The 13,457-nt window shown below is 36.3% G+C and overlaps 1 protein-coding gene across 2 annotated transcripts in view; it reads right to left on the reverse strand.

Moving 5' to 3' along the window:
* Positions 1-3,251: 3,251 nt before the first annotated feature.
* Positions 3,252-13,457, reverse strand: part of STARD4 (StAR related lipid transfer domain containing 4) — a 32,271-nt gene continuing 22,065 nt past the window's right edge. For both annotated transcript variants that reach the window (XM_072597184.1, XM_072597185.1), the window contains exons 3-6: positions 9,092-9,141; positions 6,481-6,607; positions 5,541-5,655; positions 3,252-4,402 (exon numbers count right to left, since the gene is read on the reverse strand). In XM_072597184.1, coding sequence (XP_072453285.1) covers positions 4,176-4,402; positions 5,541-5,655; positions 6,481-6,607; positions 9,092-9,141 — 519 coding nt within the window. In that variant the 3' untranslated portion in view covers positions 3,252-4,175. The remainder of the gene's footprint in view (positions 4,403-5,540; positions 5,656-6,480; positions 6,608-9,091; positions 9,142-13,457) is intronic.

Raw genomic sequence — 13,457 nt, forward strand, 5'->3', positions numbered from 1 at the left:
TTTGTCTAAAAACTGCTATTCATATCCTTTGACCATTTATCAACTGGGAAATGACTTGTATTCTTATAAATCTGACTCATTTCTCTATATTTTTGAGAAATATGGCCTTTATCAGAGATACTTGAAATAAACATTCCCCTTCAGTTTTCTGCTTTCCTTCTCATTTTGGCTGCATTGATTTTGTTTGTGCAAAAACTTTTTTCTTATATATAATCAAAATAAACTATTATATATTTCCATAATGCTCTCTATATCTTGTCTGGTACTAAATTTTTCCCCTGTACTTATACCTAACAGGTAGACTATTCCATGTTCTCCTAATTTATTTATGGCATCACCCCTAAGTCTAAATCGTGTACTCATTTTGATGTTATTTGGATATGCAATGTAGGACTTTGATCTATACATAGTTTCTGCCATATTGTTTTCTGGTTTTCCCAGCAGTTTTTGTCAAATAACGAGTTTTTTCCCCAAAGCTTAGGTCTTTGGGTTTATCAAATGCTAGATTACCATCATCATTAATTACTGCACATTGTATACCTAATCTGTTCCAGTGATTCACCATTCTTATTTCTTGGCCACTACCATATTCTTTTGATGATTACCACTTCATAATGCAATTTGATATCTAGTAATAGCTAGGCTACCTTATTATTACATAATTATAATTATTCACATAACTTTTTGGTAGTTTGGTATGGCATTGAATAAGATTAATTTAGGTAAATTTATCATTTTTACTATCTTGGCTCAATTTACCCATGAGCAATTGATAGTTTTCCTCTTGTTTAGATCTGATTTTTGTGTGACAAGTGTTTTGTAATTGTGTTCATATAGTTCTTAGGTTTGCCTTGATAGGTAGACTCCCAAGTATTTTTTATTTCCTACAGCTACTTTACATGGGATTTCTCTTTCTATATCTTGCTGCTGGATTTTGTTGGTAATATATAGAAATGCCGATGATTATGTAGGTTTAGTTTATATCCTGCAACTTTGCGCAAGTTGTTAATTATTTCAGCTAGTTTTTTTCAACTGATTCTCTAGGTATAACATCACATAACATCTGAGTATAACATCATATCATCTGCAGCGATAGTTTTGCTTCCTCATTTGCCTATTGTACTTCCTTTTATTTTTCTTTCTTGTATAGCTATAGCTTGCATTTCTAGTACAATATTGAATAATGGTGGTGATAATGGACATCCTTGCTTCTCTCTCAATCTTTCTGGGAAGGCTTCCAGCATATCCCCATTACAGATAATGCTTGCGGATGGTTTTAGATATACTACTTCTCATTTAAAGGAAAGCTTCATTTACTCCCATGCTCTCTAGTTTTGTTTTTTTTTTTTTTGTAAATAGGAATGGGTATTGTATTTTGTTAAAGGCTTTTTCTGGATCTACTGAGTTAAATCATATGATTTTTGTTGTTTTTCTGATTGATATGATCAATTATGCTGATATTTTTTCAACATTATTAATGCTCACAATTTCTGTTATGGAAAAGTATGATATCAGCATAACACTGCATATTGAAAATGCTATTTACCCCAGAATTGCATCAATTTTCAGGAGTTAAGCAACTGAAAAATAACAAAATATCACCTATATTAAATAACTGTGCCCTGTACAAAACATTTTACAAAAGACACAGATGTCATGCGTTATCAACAGTACTGAATCCATAATCTCCTTAAGATGTAGTTCTAAGACATAAACTGCTTACAAATAGCAGGAACCTGCATATCTCAATAGAGGTGTATATGTATATGTGTGTACGTACACATATGTGTATACTCTATGCATATATGCACCTATATATACATATATTAAAAATGCATATCTTATGTGTGTGTATTTTTATTTAATCACCAGTATCAAAATCTAATCATTCCCCAAGGGAAGATACAAGCTCATAAAAATAATTCCCTTTTTACGGATAGCAGTTAATAACCCACTTCTTAGAAAACTCCAAAGTCCTTTTTAACTAACATTAGCCCAGCCTAGGATGGGAATACCTTTATAGAAAAAAACTAATTTCAAAATATTTGCTACTTCATTTCCTAGCATAAAGAATTAGTGTACTTATTCACTCATCAATCAACACTATACTAAATTAGTCACAGTCTTACATATTTTAAATAAACTTTTGAAACAGCGGCTCTGTCACCAAGGCCTGATAGTTCAATTACATTATCCCCACAAAATTCCATGTTTAAGTAAAATACTGAATTTCTCTCGGCAATCTCTTTGGCTTGTTTTCTTCAGTATTACAATCCATAGTCTATAATAATATTTTATACCATCTTTGGTTTATCTTGACAGTCATCTGTAAAGCAGGATGCCCAGATGAACAAACATGCAATTCTAAAGCCAAATTTAAGTTTCAAGTAAGGCAAACACTATTTTTCAACCCACCAATGATTCAGTATCTCCGTGAAAATTTTTATATGGGGTCTATAGCATCAGCCTAGGATGAAGCAGTAATTATTTATCATTCTGGATCCCAGAAACATGAATTAATGAGAGCGAAACAGACATTGGAATATCTGGAAACAAGTACATCGATCTATTCAGGCAGCAGTAGACTTTTGAGTTATGCTCAATCAATGAAAACCTCTTCTCTTTAAAAGGCTAGAAGTCATCAGTTCTTGAATCATAGTGTGAAGGGAGAAGCAAAGAGGAGAAAAAACAGAAGAATCTCATAGTACTGTACGAACACGTATTTTTCCTTTGCGGTTCTGTAGATATTCTGAATCAAACAGCTGCTACAGTTTGTTTTTTCTTCACAAGCAGGGGAAAAATGCATATCAGGAGTTTGGGTATATTAATCACTTAATACTTCCCATGGTTTGAATCACTGGGCTGCGTATGACCCAAGATGTTTTCAAAAATTAAATATAGGAGGAGCTAGTCTACATTTTAAAATGTCTATTATATTATATATATATATATATATATATATATATGTGAGTATATGTATATATACAAATATACACACATTCATAAGCATCATGTTACTGCCCCTTTTTTTTCTACATTTCAATTTAAACCAACATCCCTTACTCATAGCTTCTTTGTACAATAGTAAATCACCTAGAATGAGCCCTTACCTGACCACATCTGTAGAACTGGAACAATCCCCTATTTGGATCATTCAAGTCATCATGGCTTTTCACAGCTGTTCAGATAACCACCAGGCGCACCTCTGTTCTAGCTATGGTGTAAGTTATGTAATAATTGCATTGTTAATATTCACAATTAGAATGCTCCATAAGAAGCTGTTGCTTTATTTCAAAAAATAAAACACAGAGTACATGTCTTCAATTTGCCTTTCTCTGTAGGTAATTCTCAAGTAAAATTAGCAATGTTCTGCCCTGGCATGGGCTATTACTGTAAAGTCTATTGCTACACTCACACATTTGAAACAGATATTTTGTTACAGTTTTTGCCAGAGCCCAAGTTCATCTACAAATATCCTCAAATATTTCTGAGGAGGTCTCAAGTACCTCCTGTACTTAACAAAAGAATGACGGCTGGCTATTGACATGCAAATACATTTGAATTCTAATAAATTAAATCATTTGTATCAACTGGGAATTGGTGGAAGCCCTTATATTTCTTCATTTCAATACTTAACTGGCATATAAATTAATAGTGAAGGAGACCTTTTGAAAAATAACTTTAAAAATCACTGCTTCCTCTAATTTATCTAAGTCTAAATCAATCTCAAAGCAACTGATGATAGAATTTTTAAAACATGAATTTAACAATAAGATCAGAAAATTATTTTGAATATACATAAGTCTCTACAACAAATTATTTTGTACACAAATAGTATATATTAAAAAAAACTATAAATTTTTTAGAAATATCCTAACAACATGAAGTTTGTGCTTCTGACAATTCCAAACAAACCAACAAGTATGTTTGCACATTGAGATATTAGTCAGCTCTTAATAAGGTGGGATCCAGTTTTCTGTGTTTTTAAGCAGTACGGTAGTTCTGGCTCTGATACAGCCATATCGAAATGCCTTCTATAGCCATTAGGAATAAAAAGAAACCATCAAACTCCTGAACCACAAAGTTCTAACCTAGCCTGGGATTTTTACAACATAATACACGGAAAGAGGAATGCATGGATGAGGAAAGTTCATGGTATTTTGGTGCACATCCAGTTAGGCCTTCAGGGCTTTTCTGAGGTCATCAAAAAAGGTGACCAGGGTGCTAGCCATGGCTGTATCTACTGCAGACTGAGGAAGCCTCCCTCGAACATCTGTCTGAATATAACCTGTCAAAAGACTTTGATCAAGACTATCTTTAAGTGGAACACAAAACCAACCACAGGGATGATTATATCCACGGACAAAATCTGGTCTCACTTCTTCGTAGTCGACACTTACACCTACAAAACAATTTAAAAATAACATTATTAAGAACAATAATCTGCATCTATTCACTACATTCATCAAAGGATATAAAAATTTCCTAAGATGCGTTCTTATCTTTCATATTGGGAAAATTAATCACCAATAGTGGTATATCAATCAATGAACATTTATCAAGCACCTAATATATTCCAGGCACTGTGCTAAGTACTGGGTTACAAAACAAAGCAAAGGACAGCACCGGTTCTCACAGAGCTTAATGGTGAGACAACATGCAAACAAATATGTGTGTGTGTGTGTGTGTATGTATGTACGCATGTATATGTATATATGTATGTATGTATGTATGTCTATGTGTGTATATGCATACACAGAGAGAGAGAGAGCGAGAGAGCGCAAGAGCAAGCTATGTACAGAATAAATAGGAAATAACTAACAAAGCGATGGTATTAGAATTAAGAGGGGCTGGAGAAGGCTTAAAAAGATGGGATTTTAGTTGGGACATAAAGGAAGTCAGGGAGGTCAGTAGTCTTAATATAAGTGGCAAAACGCAAAAGAAATTATCTGTTAATCCTAGGGAGCTATGATCTTTGGGCCAGTCCCTGACTGCCCACAGAAGCCAGATGCACAGGAGTTACTTCTGGTTACTCCTAAAATCCAAAACCTATGATGGCTAAGATACTCAAGATGATGCTTATCTGCAAACACCAACTTTTGTAAACATAGCAGCTAATACTTTATCTGCAGAAGAAACTCTCTAGAAAGCAAAGAATTTCACTTGGGACAGTTTCCCAAGATCAAAAGAGTTAAGTATTGTTTGGAAGCACAAAAAAGAACCAGATAGCTACATATACTACATATACTATCACAAATTTTCCTATTACAACCCAAAATCCAGTAGTTTTCTCAAACTCAAGGAACCTTTCTTTCTTTAAGAGAGTTATGAAATTCAGATATGCAAAAAAGCCACTTTGCGACAATGACTGCAGTTCAACAGACACTCACATTATCTTATTTGCTAAAGTTCAAAATCAATTATGTCAATAACTAAAACAGATAAAAATACAGAGAACACAGAAAAGAATATTCATTTAACAGAGAACTAATTACTAATCGAAAGCAAATATAAAAGCAATAGAGGTCTAAGATTATTACCACATGACAAAAGTCCATCTTCATATTGTGTTGTATAGGAAAAATCGACAAACTCTCTCGGTGCAATGAGGTTCCACAGCTGCCCGGCAGTGGTGTAACGCACCACACAGTAATTCTATAAGACAAAGAAAAGAAAGGAATTAAAATGACTGGCTATCAGAGGAAGAATCTGCACAGGTTCACAAATCAATCTTTTAGAAAAACCTTACACAAGCAACACTTTCCAAGCACAATTAACCAAGAGCTTATCCAAGTGATCCTAACTGACCTGTTCTGTGGCTCTGCTCTCATTACAGCATCAACTTATCTTGCCCCTAGCTACATGCCTTCCACAGAAGTGAGCTAGAAGCTAATACTGGAGGCTATCTGGGCCAAAGTCACCAGCTCAAATACTCTGCATGAAAATAGCAGTACAAAAAGGAGTTACATCTTTGTAAAACTTGATCATCCAGTTCTCTACCGGTTAAGGTGCTTTTTGCCTTTGGAACATCTGCATCCATGCATGGAGCCTGTAGATGAAGGCTATGTTTTTGGAATGTTCATGTTACAAGTGGAGGAGAATCTTAGCTTGAAGGGACCTTGATGGCCATTCTCTTTTTTTTTTTGATGAAAACTTATGGCCAGAGAAGCGAATTGACTTTCCTAAGGTCACAGAGGTGGAATTCAGGTTCAGGGACTCCAAAGTTCCAGTCTCTTCCCACCATAACACTATTTACAACAGAAGAGGTAATAGCGTCGTGTGTCCCACACCCCCTAGGTCACAAGGGTTTTGCTACCAGGGCAAGCAGACTCAAAATTCTGACTGGGTTTATTTTATTCACTTGAGTGACTTTGAGAGAATGCACAGGATTCTAAAATGAGACTTTACTAATGTCACTTATAACTCTTGGAGCACCATACATATAAACACATTCAATGCCTTCTTAGAGAAATGATTTACCTCTTCAGACTGCTCAACAATATCCATGGAAGTCATTAAGCTGTCCCAATCTAGGCGATAAGGCCCCGGACGTATGTAATCTATAATATTGTTAGTAACATCCTCCATAACACCTTGAGCTTTGTAGCTAGAGAAATAGATGGTAAATATTATTAGAGAAACATTTCTGTTATCATATATAAAGCAGAATTGATTCTGAACAAATAAAGGAAATTTGAAGGGTACAGACCATGAAAACATCACTTCCTAACTTTATTCTATGCATTTCCTTCATTTCCTCATTTTAGTAGCATACAGTTGTCCGAACTATATTACCTCAACATAAATGCCATGAAATCTCATTAAATCACAAAGTGCATAAAAGCTTACATACTGCTATCATTCTGGAGCTACGATACATATATATTGTTAGTGCACATGCATCCGCTAATATCTCACTGGTACTGAACATACTATTTCCCTTTGAATTTTAAAAAACTCTGGGCCAAGGATATCTCTAATAGCCTCTGTTTGGAGGTCTGTAGACAGCTGAAAAGGGATGTAAAACAAAATCCCTACAAATTAAGTAATTTTAAATCAACAAATTATTTATTAAACCCTACTGTAGACAAAAGTGCATGGTGGTGGGAGATGGGGTTCAAGGAAATATAAGATAATCCTTTCCTAAGAAAATTAAATCAAGTTTGAGAAATAAGAGATGTCACAAGGGATGTTAACAAAAGTTAAGTAACATTAAGTACAAAAACAGAAGGGATATAAAGCAATACATAATTAGTCACAAAGGGAAGTAGCAGTAACAATGATTATCTTAATGAAGCACTATAGTGTAGGAATATAAACTGTATAGGAGTCAAAAGATCTGGTTTCAATTTAACTTAGTTCAACATCAACAAACATCTCTCTCTCTCATATATACATATGTATACCTATATATGTAAATATATTTATACACATATGTGTATTCATACATACATACATTACTGAGATACACAAAGAGACACTGTGAATATGACAAAAAAAAGTTTTTGCCCTTAAATAGCTTATTCTACTTGGATGCAAATATGTAAACATAAAATACTTTGAGGAAAATGAAAGCATTAATGACAGAAGGGATCAATCAGGGAAGGTTTAACAGAGAGAAACCTGAATCCTAAATTAATCCTAACTTACATCCTGAAGTAATCCTAAAAAGAAGGTACATATTCTTCTAAAAGGCAGGAAAAAAGAGAGAGCACTCAGATAATGGGGACAGTTTGTAAAAATGCACCAAGATAGTCTGAGATAGACAATTAAATTCAGGGAGTAATTAGTTGGGCGGAATGAAGTATGTGAAAACGAAGAAGAAAAAGGAGAGACCATCCTGAAAAGGCAGGCAGACGCAAACAGGGGTGTGTGGGGGGGGAGAACCTTGAATCACTAGCAACGAGGAACAACAGGTTTTTAAGCACAGGAGTAACAACGTAAGATTCTGTCACAACCTATGACTCTTTCCTGGCTCTTTCATGAACCAGTTATGACTTTAAATAATTCACTTATTCTTTCTGGGACTAATTATCTGTTGGATGAGGAGATTTAACTAAATATTTCTAAGGTTGCTTCAAGTAAATTCACCAAAAATTTACCTCAGAATCACAGAAATTCAACATTGAAGGAAACCTCAGAGGTCAATCTGTTCTACAATATATGGGGCAATCTGTCATCAGTCCATTGCCTGAGGGAGAACTCGTTATCCCTGCAAAGCAGTGCATTTCATTTTTAGATAAATAATTGTTGTCAAGTTTTTCCTTGTAAGATCCCTACATTTGGAGAGTGGTGGAGGGTAAGACTGAGAGAGTAGAGGAGATTGCCAGTGGAAAAAATGAAAAAATAGAAAAGCTTAGGATAGAATCTTGGCAGACATCTATGTTTGAGAAGAAAAAGATGATGATAAGCCAGCAAAGACATCATAAGGAAAATTCATTAAGCAATCATCATGTAGTATATCAACAAAGTCTGGGAATTAAGGGTATCCTCGAAAGGGCAAGGTCATCAGGGTCCAATATGGCAAAGATCATGAAGTATGCCCCTCTCCAGAGGCAATTTCACTTTCTGAAATAAATGGTCCTAATGTGATCCTTTATGGATGAGCATTAGTAAAATATAAACATAATGTCATTTTTCACACGGAAAAGGAACAGAGAAAGCTATAAGGAAGGAAATCGAGAAGTCCAACCGCCTCTCTTTCTCCAAATATGTCATTCATTGTTTCAGGAGTTTTCTCAAAAGATGAAGAATAACTTTCCCACTTCATCCCATTACAAAAGCATTTTCCTCTCCACAATTCATCCAATTCTAGCATCCCTGACCTTGTCCATTTCACATATCGGTTGATCCTGGTGAGGTTTGGACATCATATTCCAGAGTGTAAGGGTGCATTCTAAGTGTTTTGAGATAGTAGAAGGAACCTCAAGTGTGCAAATTCTATTATAGAAGCTTGATTCAGTAGTATGAACTATTTTAATTTTTAAAAATAGCTCTAAACCAAAAAGCATTTCTTGTTCAATAAAGTCTGTGACCATAGGTGTAATGTGAAGCTTTAAAGAGAATTAAGAACTTTAGAAGATAAACTTACAGATATCCATTGAATTCATCTGACGGTTTTCGCCAAACTGTTACATTTTTCTGAAAAAATCAAAACAGGACATCGTAATACTTTAAATATCATCTGAGCTACTGAAATCAGTCATTTAATATTTTCTATCTCTTTATAGACACATCTGCTTTAAAATGTAAGGAAATTCCCAACTGGAAATGTAAAAAATGTCTTCACTGTGCTTTACCAAATGAGTCTGAAGTTAGACTTTTTTCTCTCCCTGATTAAAGTTCTTCAAATATCACCTAAATTACAGCATCCTAATCAAGGAATATCATACCATTAAGAGATACTAGGGAGGGGCGGAGCCAAGATGGCGGACTAGAAAGACACACTTACACAGGGTCCTCCCCACAGCCCATAAAATACCTGTAGAGAGGGACTCTCAACAAATTTTGGAGCAGCAGAAGTGGAGAACAACAGAGTGGAGGAGATTTCCTGCCGAGGGTGACCTGAAAGGCCCATGGAAACGTTGGTTGCGCTGGACGCTGAGCCGAGTGCGGAGCCCAACCCAGCCTTGGCTGAGCAGGGAGGCGGTGCCACAAGACTCTGGGAGGAGGACACCTCGGGGGCGGAATTTCCAGTTGCAGTGGCGGTCCTCAGATCCCTCAGCCCACAGGCACCAAAGGTCAGAGACGGGGTTTAATCAGCAGGCCAGGAAAGGAGAAGGGCTTTCCCATAGTTCCGGCAGCAGCCACAGAGGGTGCACAGCGGCCAGTAAGGGAAGCTCCATTGTTGGAGCTTAAAAACCCCTGGGGGCATTGAAAAGCTGAATCTTACCTCAGCCCTGGGTGGAGGCCCTGGGAGAGCTGGTCTTTGTCTCACACTGAATGGCGGCCCTGCCCATCCAGCTTATCTGAAAATCAGACCCAGTGCTGACTTTATCAGAACTGGAGGCCAAGTGGCTGTGGAGAGGTATCTGCTAAGATTCTGGGCACAAAAGCCTTCTCTGCATCCAGACCAGTACATGCTTGATTGTGCCACCTTGGAGGAACTGAGATCTCACAGATTCCCACAGTATAACCTACTCGTGACAAAGGACCCAAAAGTCAAGTAACTGATTGGGAAAATGCCCAAAAAAGGGAAAAAAAGTAAGACTATAGAAGGCTACTTTCTTGGTGAATACATATCTCCTCCCACCCTTTCTGATGAGGAAGAACAATGCTTACCATCAGGGAAAGACACAGAAGTCAAGGCTTCTGTATCCCAAACACCCAAAATATTCAGTGGGGTCAGGCCATGGAAGAGCTCAAAAAAGGATTTCAAAAATCAAGTTAGAGAGGTGGAGGAAAAACTGGGAAGAGAAATGAGAGAAATGCAGGTAAAGCATGAAAAGTAGGTCCACACCCTGCTAAAGGAGACCCAAAAAAATGCTGAAGAAAATTAATACCTTGAAAAATAGGCTAACTCAACTGGCAAAAGAGGTTCAAAAAGCCAAAGAGGAGAAGAATGCTTTAAAAAGCAGAATTAGCCAAATGGAAAAGGAGGTTCAAAAGCTCACTAAAGAAAATAGTTCTTTCAAAATTAGAATGGAACAGATGAAGACTAATGATTTTATGAGAAACCAAGAAATCACAAAACAAAACCAAAAGAATGACAAAATGGAAGATAATGTGAAATATCTCATTGGAAAAACAAATGACCTGGAAAATAGATCCAGGAGAGACAATTTAAAAATTATGGGACTAGCTGAAAGCCATGATCAAAAAAAGAGCCTAGACATCATCTTTCATGAAATTATCAAGGAAAACTGCCCTGAGATTCTAGAACCAGAGGGCAAAATAAGTATTCAAGGAATCCACAGATCACCACCTGAAAGAGATCCAAAAAGAGAAACTCCTAGGAACATTGTGGCCAAATTCCAGAGTTCCCTGGTCAAGGACAAAATATTGCAAGTAGGTAGAAAGAAACAATTCAAGTATTGTGGGAATACAATCAGGACAACACAAGATCTAGCAGCTTCTACATTAAGGGATTGAAGGGCGTGGAATAGGATATTCCAGAAGTCAAAGGAACTAGGACTAAAACCAAGAATCACCTACCCAGCAAAACTGAGTATAATACTTCAGGGGAAAAATTGGTCTTTCAATGAAATAGAGGACTTTCAAGCATTCTTGATGAAAAGACCAGAGCTGAAAAGAAAATTTGACTTTCAAACACAAGAATGAAGAGAAGCATGAAAAGGCAAACAGCAAAGAGAAGTCATAAGGGACTTACTAAAGTTGAACTGTTTACATTCCTACATGGAAAGACAATATTTGTAACTCTTGAAACTTTTCAGTATCTGGGTAGTGGGTGGGGTTACACACACACACACACACACACACACACACACACACAGCACAGAGTGAGCTGAATAAGATGGGATCATATCTTAAAAAATGAAATTAAGCAGTGAGAGAGAAATATATTGGGAGGAGAAAGGGAGAATTGGAATGGGGCAAATTATCTCTCATAAAAGAGGCAAGCAAAAGACTTTTCAGTGGAGAGAAAAAGAGGGGAGGTGAGAGAAAAACATGAAGCTTACTCTCATCATATTCGACTAAAGGAAGGAATAAAACGCACAATCATTTTGGTATGAAAACCTATCTTACAACACAGGAAAGTGGGGAAGAAGGGGATAGGAGGGGTGGGGGGAATGATGAAGGGGAGGGCAGTGGGAGGAGGGAGCAATTTGAGGTCAACACTCTTGGGGAGGGACAGGATCCAAAGAGAGAACAGAAGCAATGGAGGGCAGGATAGGATGGAGGGAAATATAGTTAGTCTTACACAACATGACTATTATGGAAGTCATTTGCAAAACTACAGAGATATGGCCTATATTGAATTGCTTGCTTCCCAAAAGGAATGGGTGGGGAGGGAGGGGTGAAGAGAAGTTGGAAGTCAAAGTTTTAAGAACAACTGTCGAGTATTTTTCTTACAACTAGAAAATAAGAAATACAGGTAAAGGGGTATAGAAAGTTATCAGGCCCTACAGGACAAAAGAGAAGATGGGGACAAGGGAAGGGAGGGATGTTAGAAGAGAGGGCAGATTGGTGATAGAGGCAATTAGAATGCTTGGTGTTTTGGGTAGGAGAGAAATGGGAAAAAAATTTGGAACCCAAAATTTTGTGAAAATGAATGTTAAAAGTTAAATAAATAAATTTAAAAAAAAAAAGAGATACTAGGCAACATGAAGCGTAGTGGCACCACTATTCTGCTTAATGTTATGATTTATACAAATTAGTGCAAAAATCACTAATGACATGTTCACCTGATACATCTAATTTTCATTATACATTTTTCATTGTATCATATTCATGCATTTAAACTACATTATTCTTATACTATGTATCATTTCAGATAAGTTTCCTTTAAAAAAAATTTTATTGATAGAATCTTATTTTTACACAACCTATGCCACTGATCCATCACTGTTTCTTAGCCACTACCAGGTTGTTTTCATGATTGACACTTTGTAATATAGTTTGAAATCTTGTAATACTTGGCTACCTTCCTTCACCTTTTATTCATTGATTCCCATTGATTCTTGAAGACCTTTAGCTCTTCCAGATTAACTTTATTATTTTTTTCTTAGATCTGTAAAATGATTCTTTGGTAGTTTGATTGGTATGGCACTAAGTAAATTAATTTAGGTAGAATTATCATTCTTATTATATTGGCTCAGATTAGCCATGAACAATTAATATTTCTCCCATTGTTTATATCTGTATTTTTTTCATGTGAAAAGTGTTTTGTAACTGTTCATATGGATATGTCTTGGGTGGTAGGCTCCTAAGTATTTTATAGTGTCAACATTTATTTTAAATGAAATTTTTCTTTCAGTCTTTTTCTGCTGGGTCTTATTGGTAATATTTAGAAAGCCTGATAATTTATGTGGGTTTGTTTTTATATCCTGCAATTTTGCTGAATTGTTTCAACTAGCTTTTTAGTTGATTCTCTAGAGTCTCCTAGTGTAATGTTAATGGAATGGGAAGATCTTTCCTGCCCATCAACAAGTCTTTAGAGCCAGGCCCATTTGACTGCCATGCTGGAGACTGAGTCACACAGAGCCTGAGTCATATGTAGTCTGAGTCACATGGCATGGTGGGACGAGCATGCCAAATGGGTGGAGCAGGAAGAATAGGGGAAGAAGTGGACAGAGAAGCTGGTGTGAGTGAGAAAGGGAGGAATTTTGCTTAGGGGAGCTTGTTTGTGGGGAGGTCTAATGGAGGGAAGACTTGGGGATGGATTTCTATATATATATATGTATATTCATATGTATATGTGCTCCATGGATTGATGATGTGTATAAACTTCTTTGTTACCATGATGGATCTGGTTTTCTGATATCTGAATAAATATT

This window comes from Notamacropus eugenii, chromosome 3, assembly GCF_028372415.1.
Source record: "Notamacropus eugenii isolate mMacEug1 chromosome 3, mMacEug1.pri_v2, whole genome shotgun sequence".
NCBI lineage: Eukaryota > Metazoa > Chordata > Mammalia > Diprotodontia > Macropodidae > Notamacropus > Notamacropus eugenii.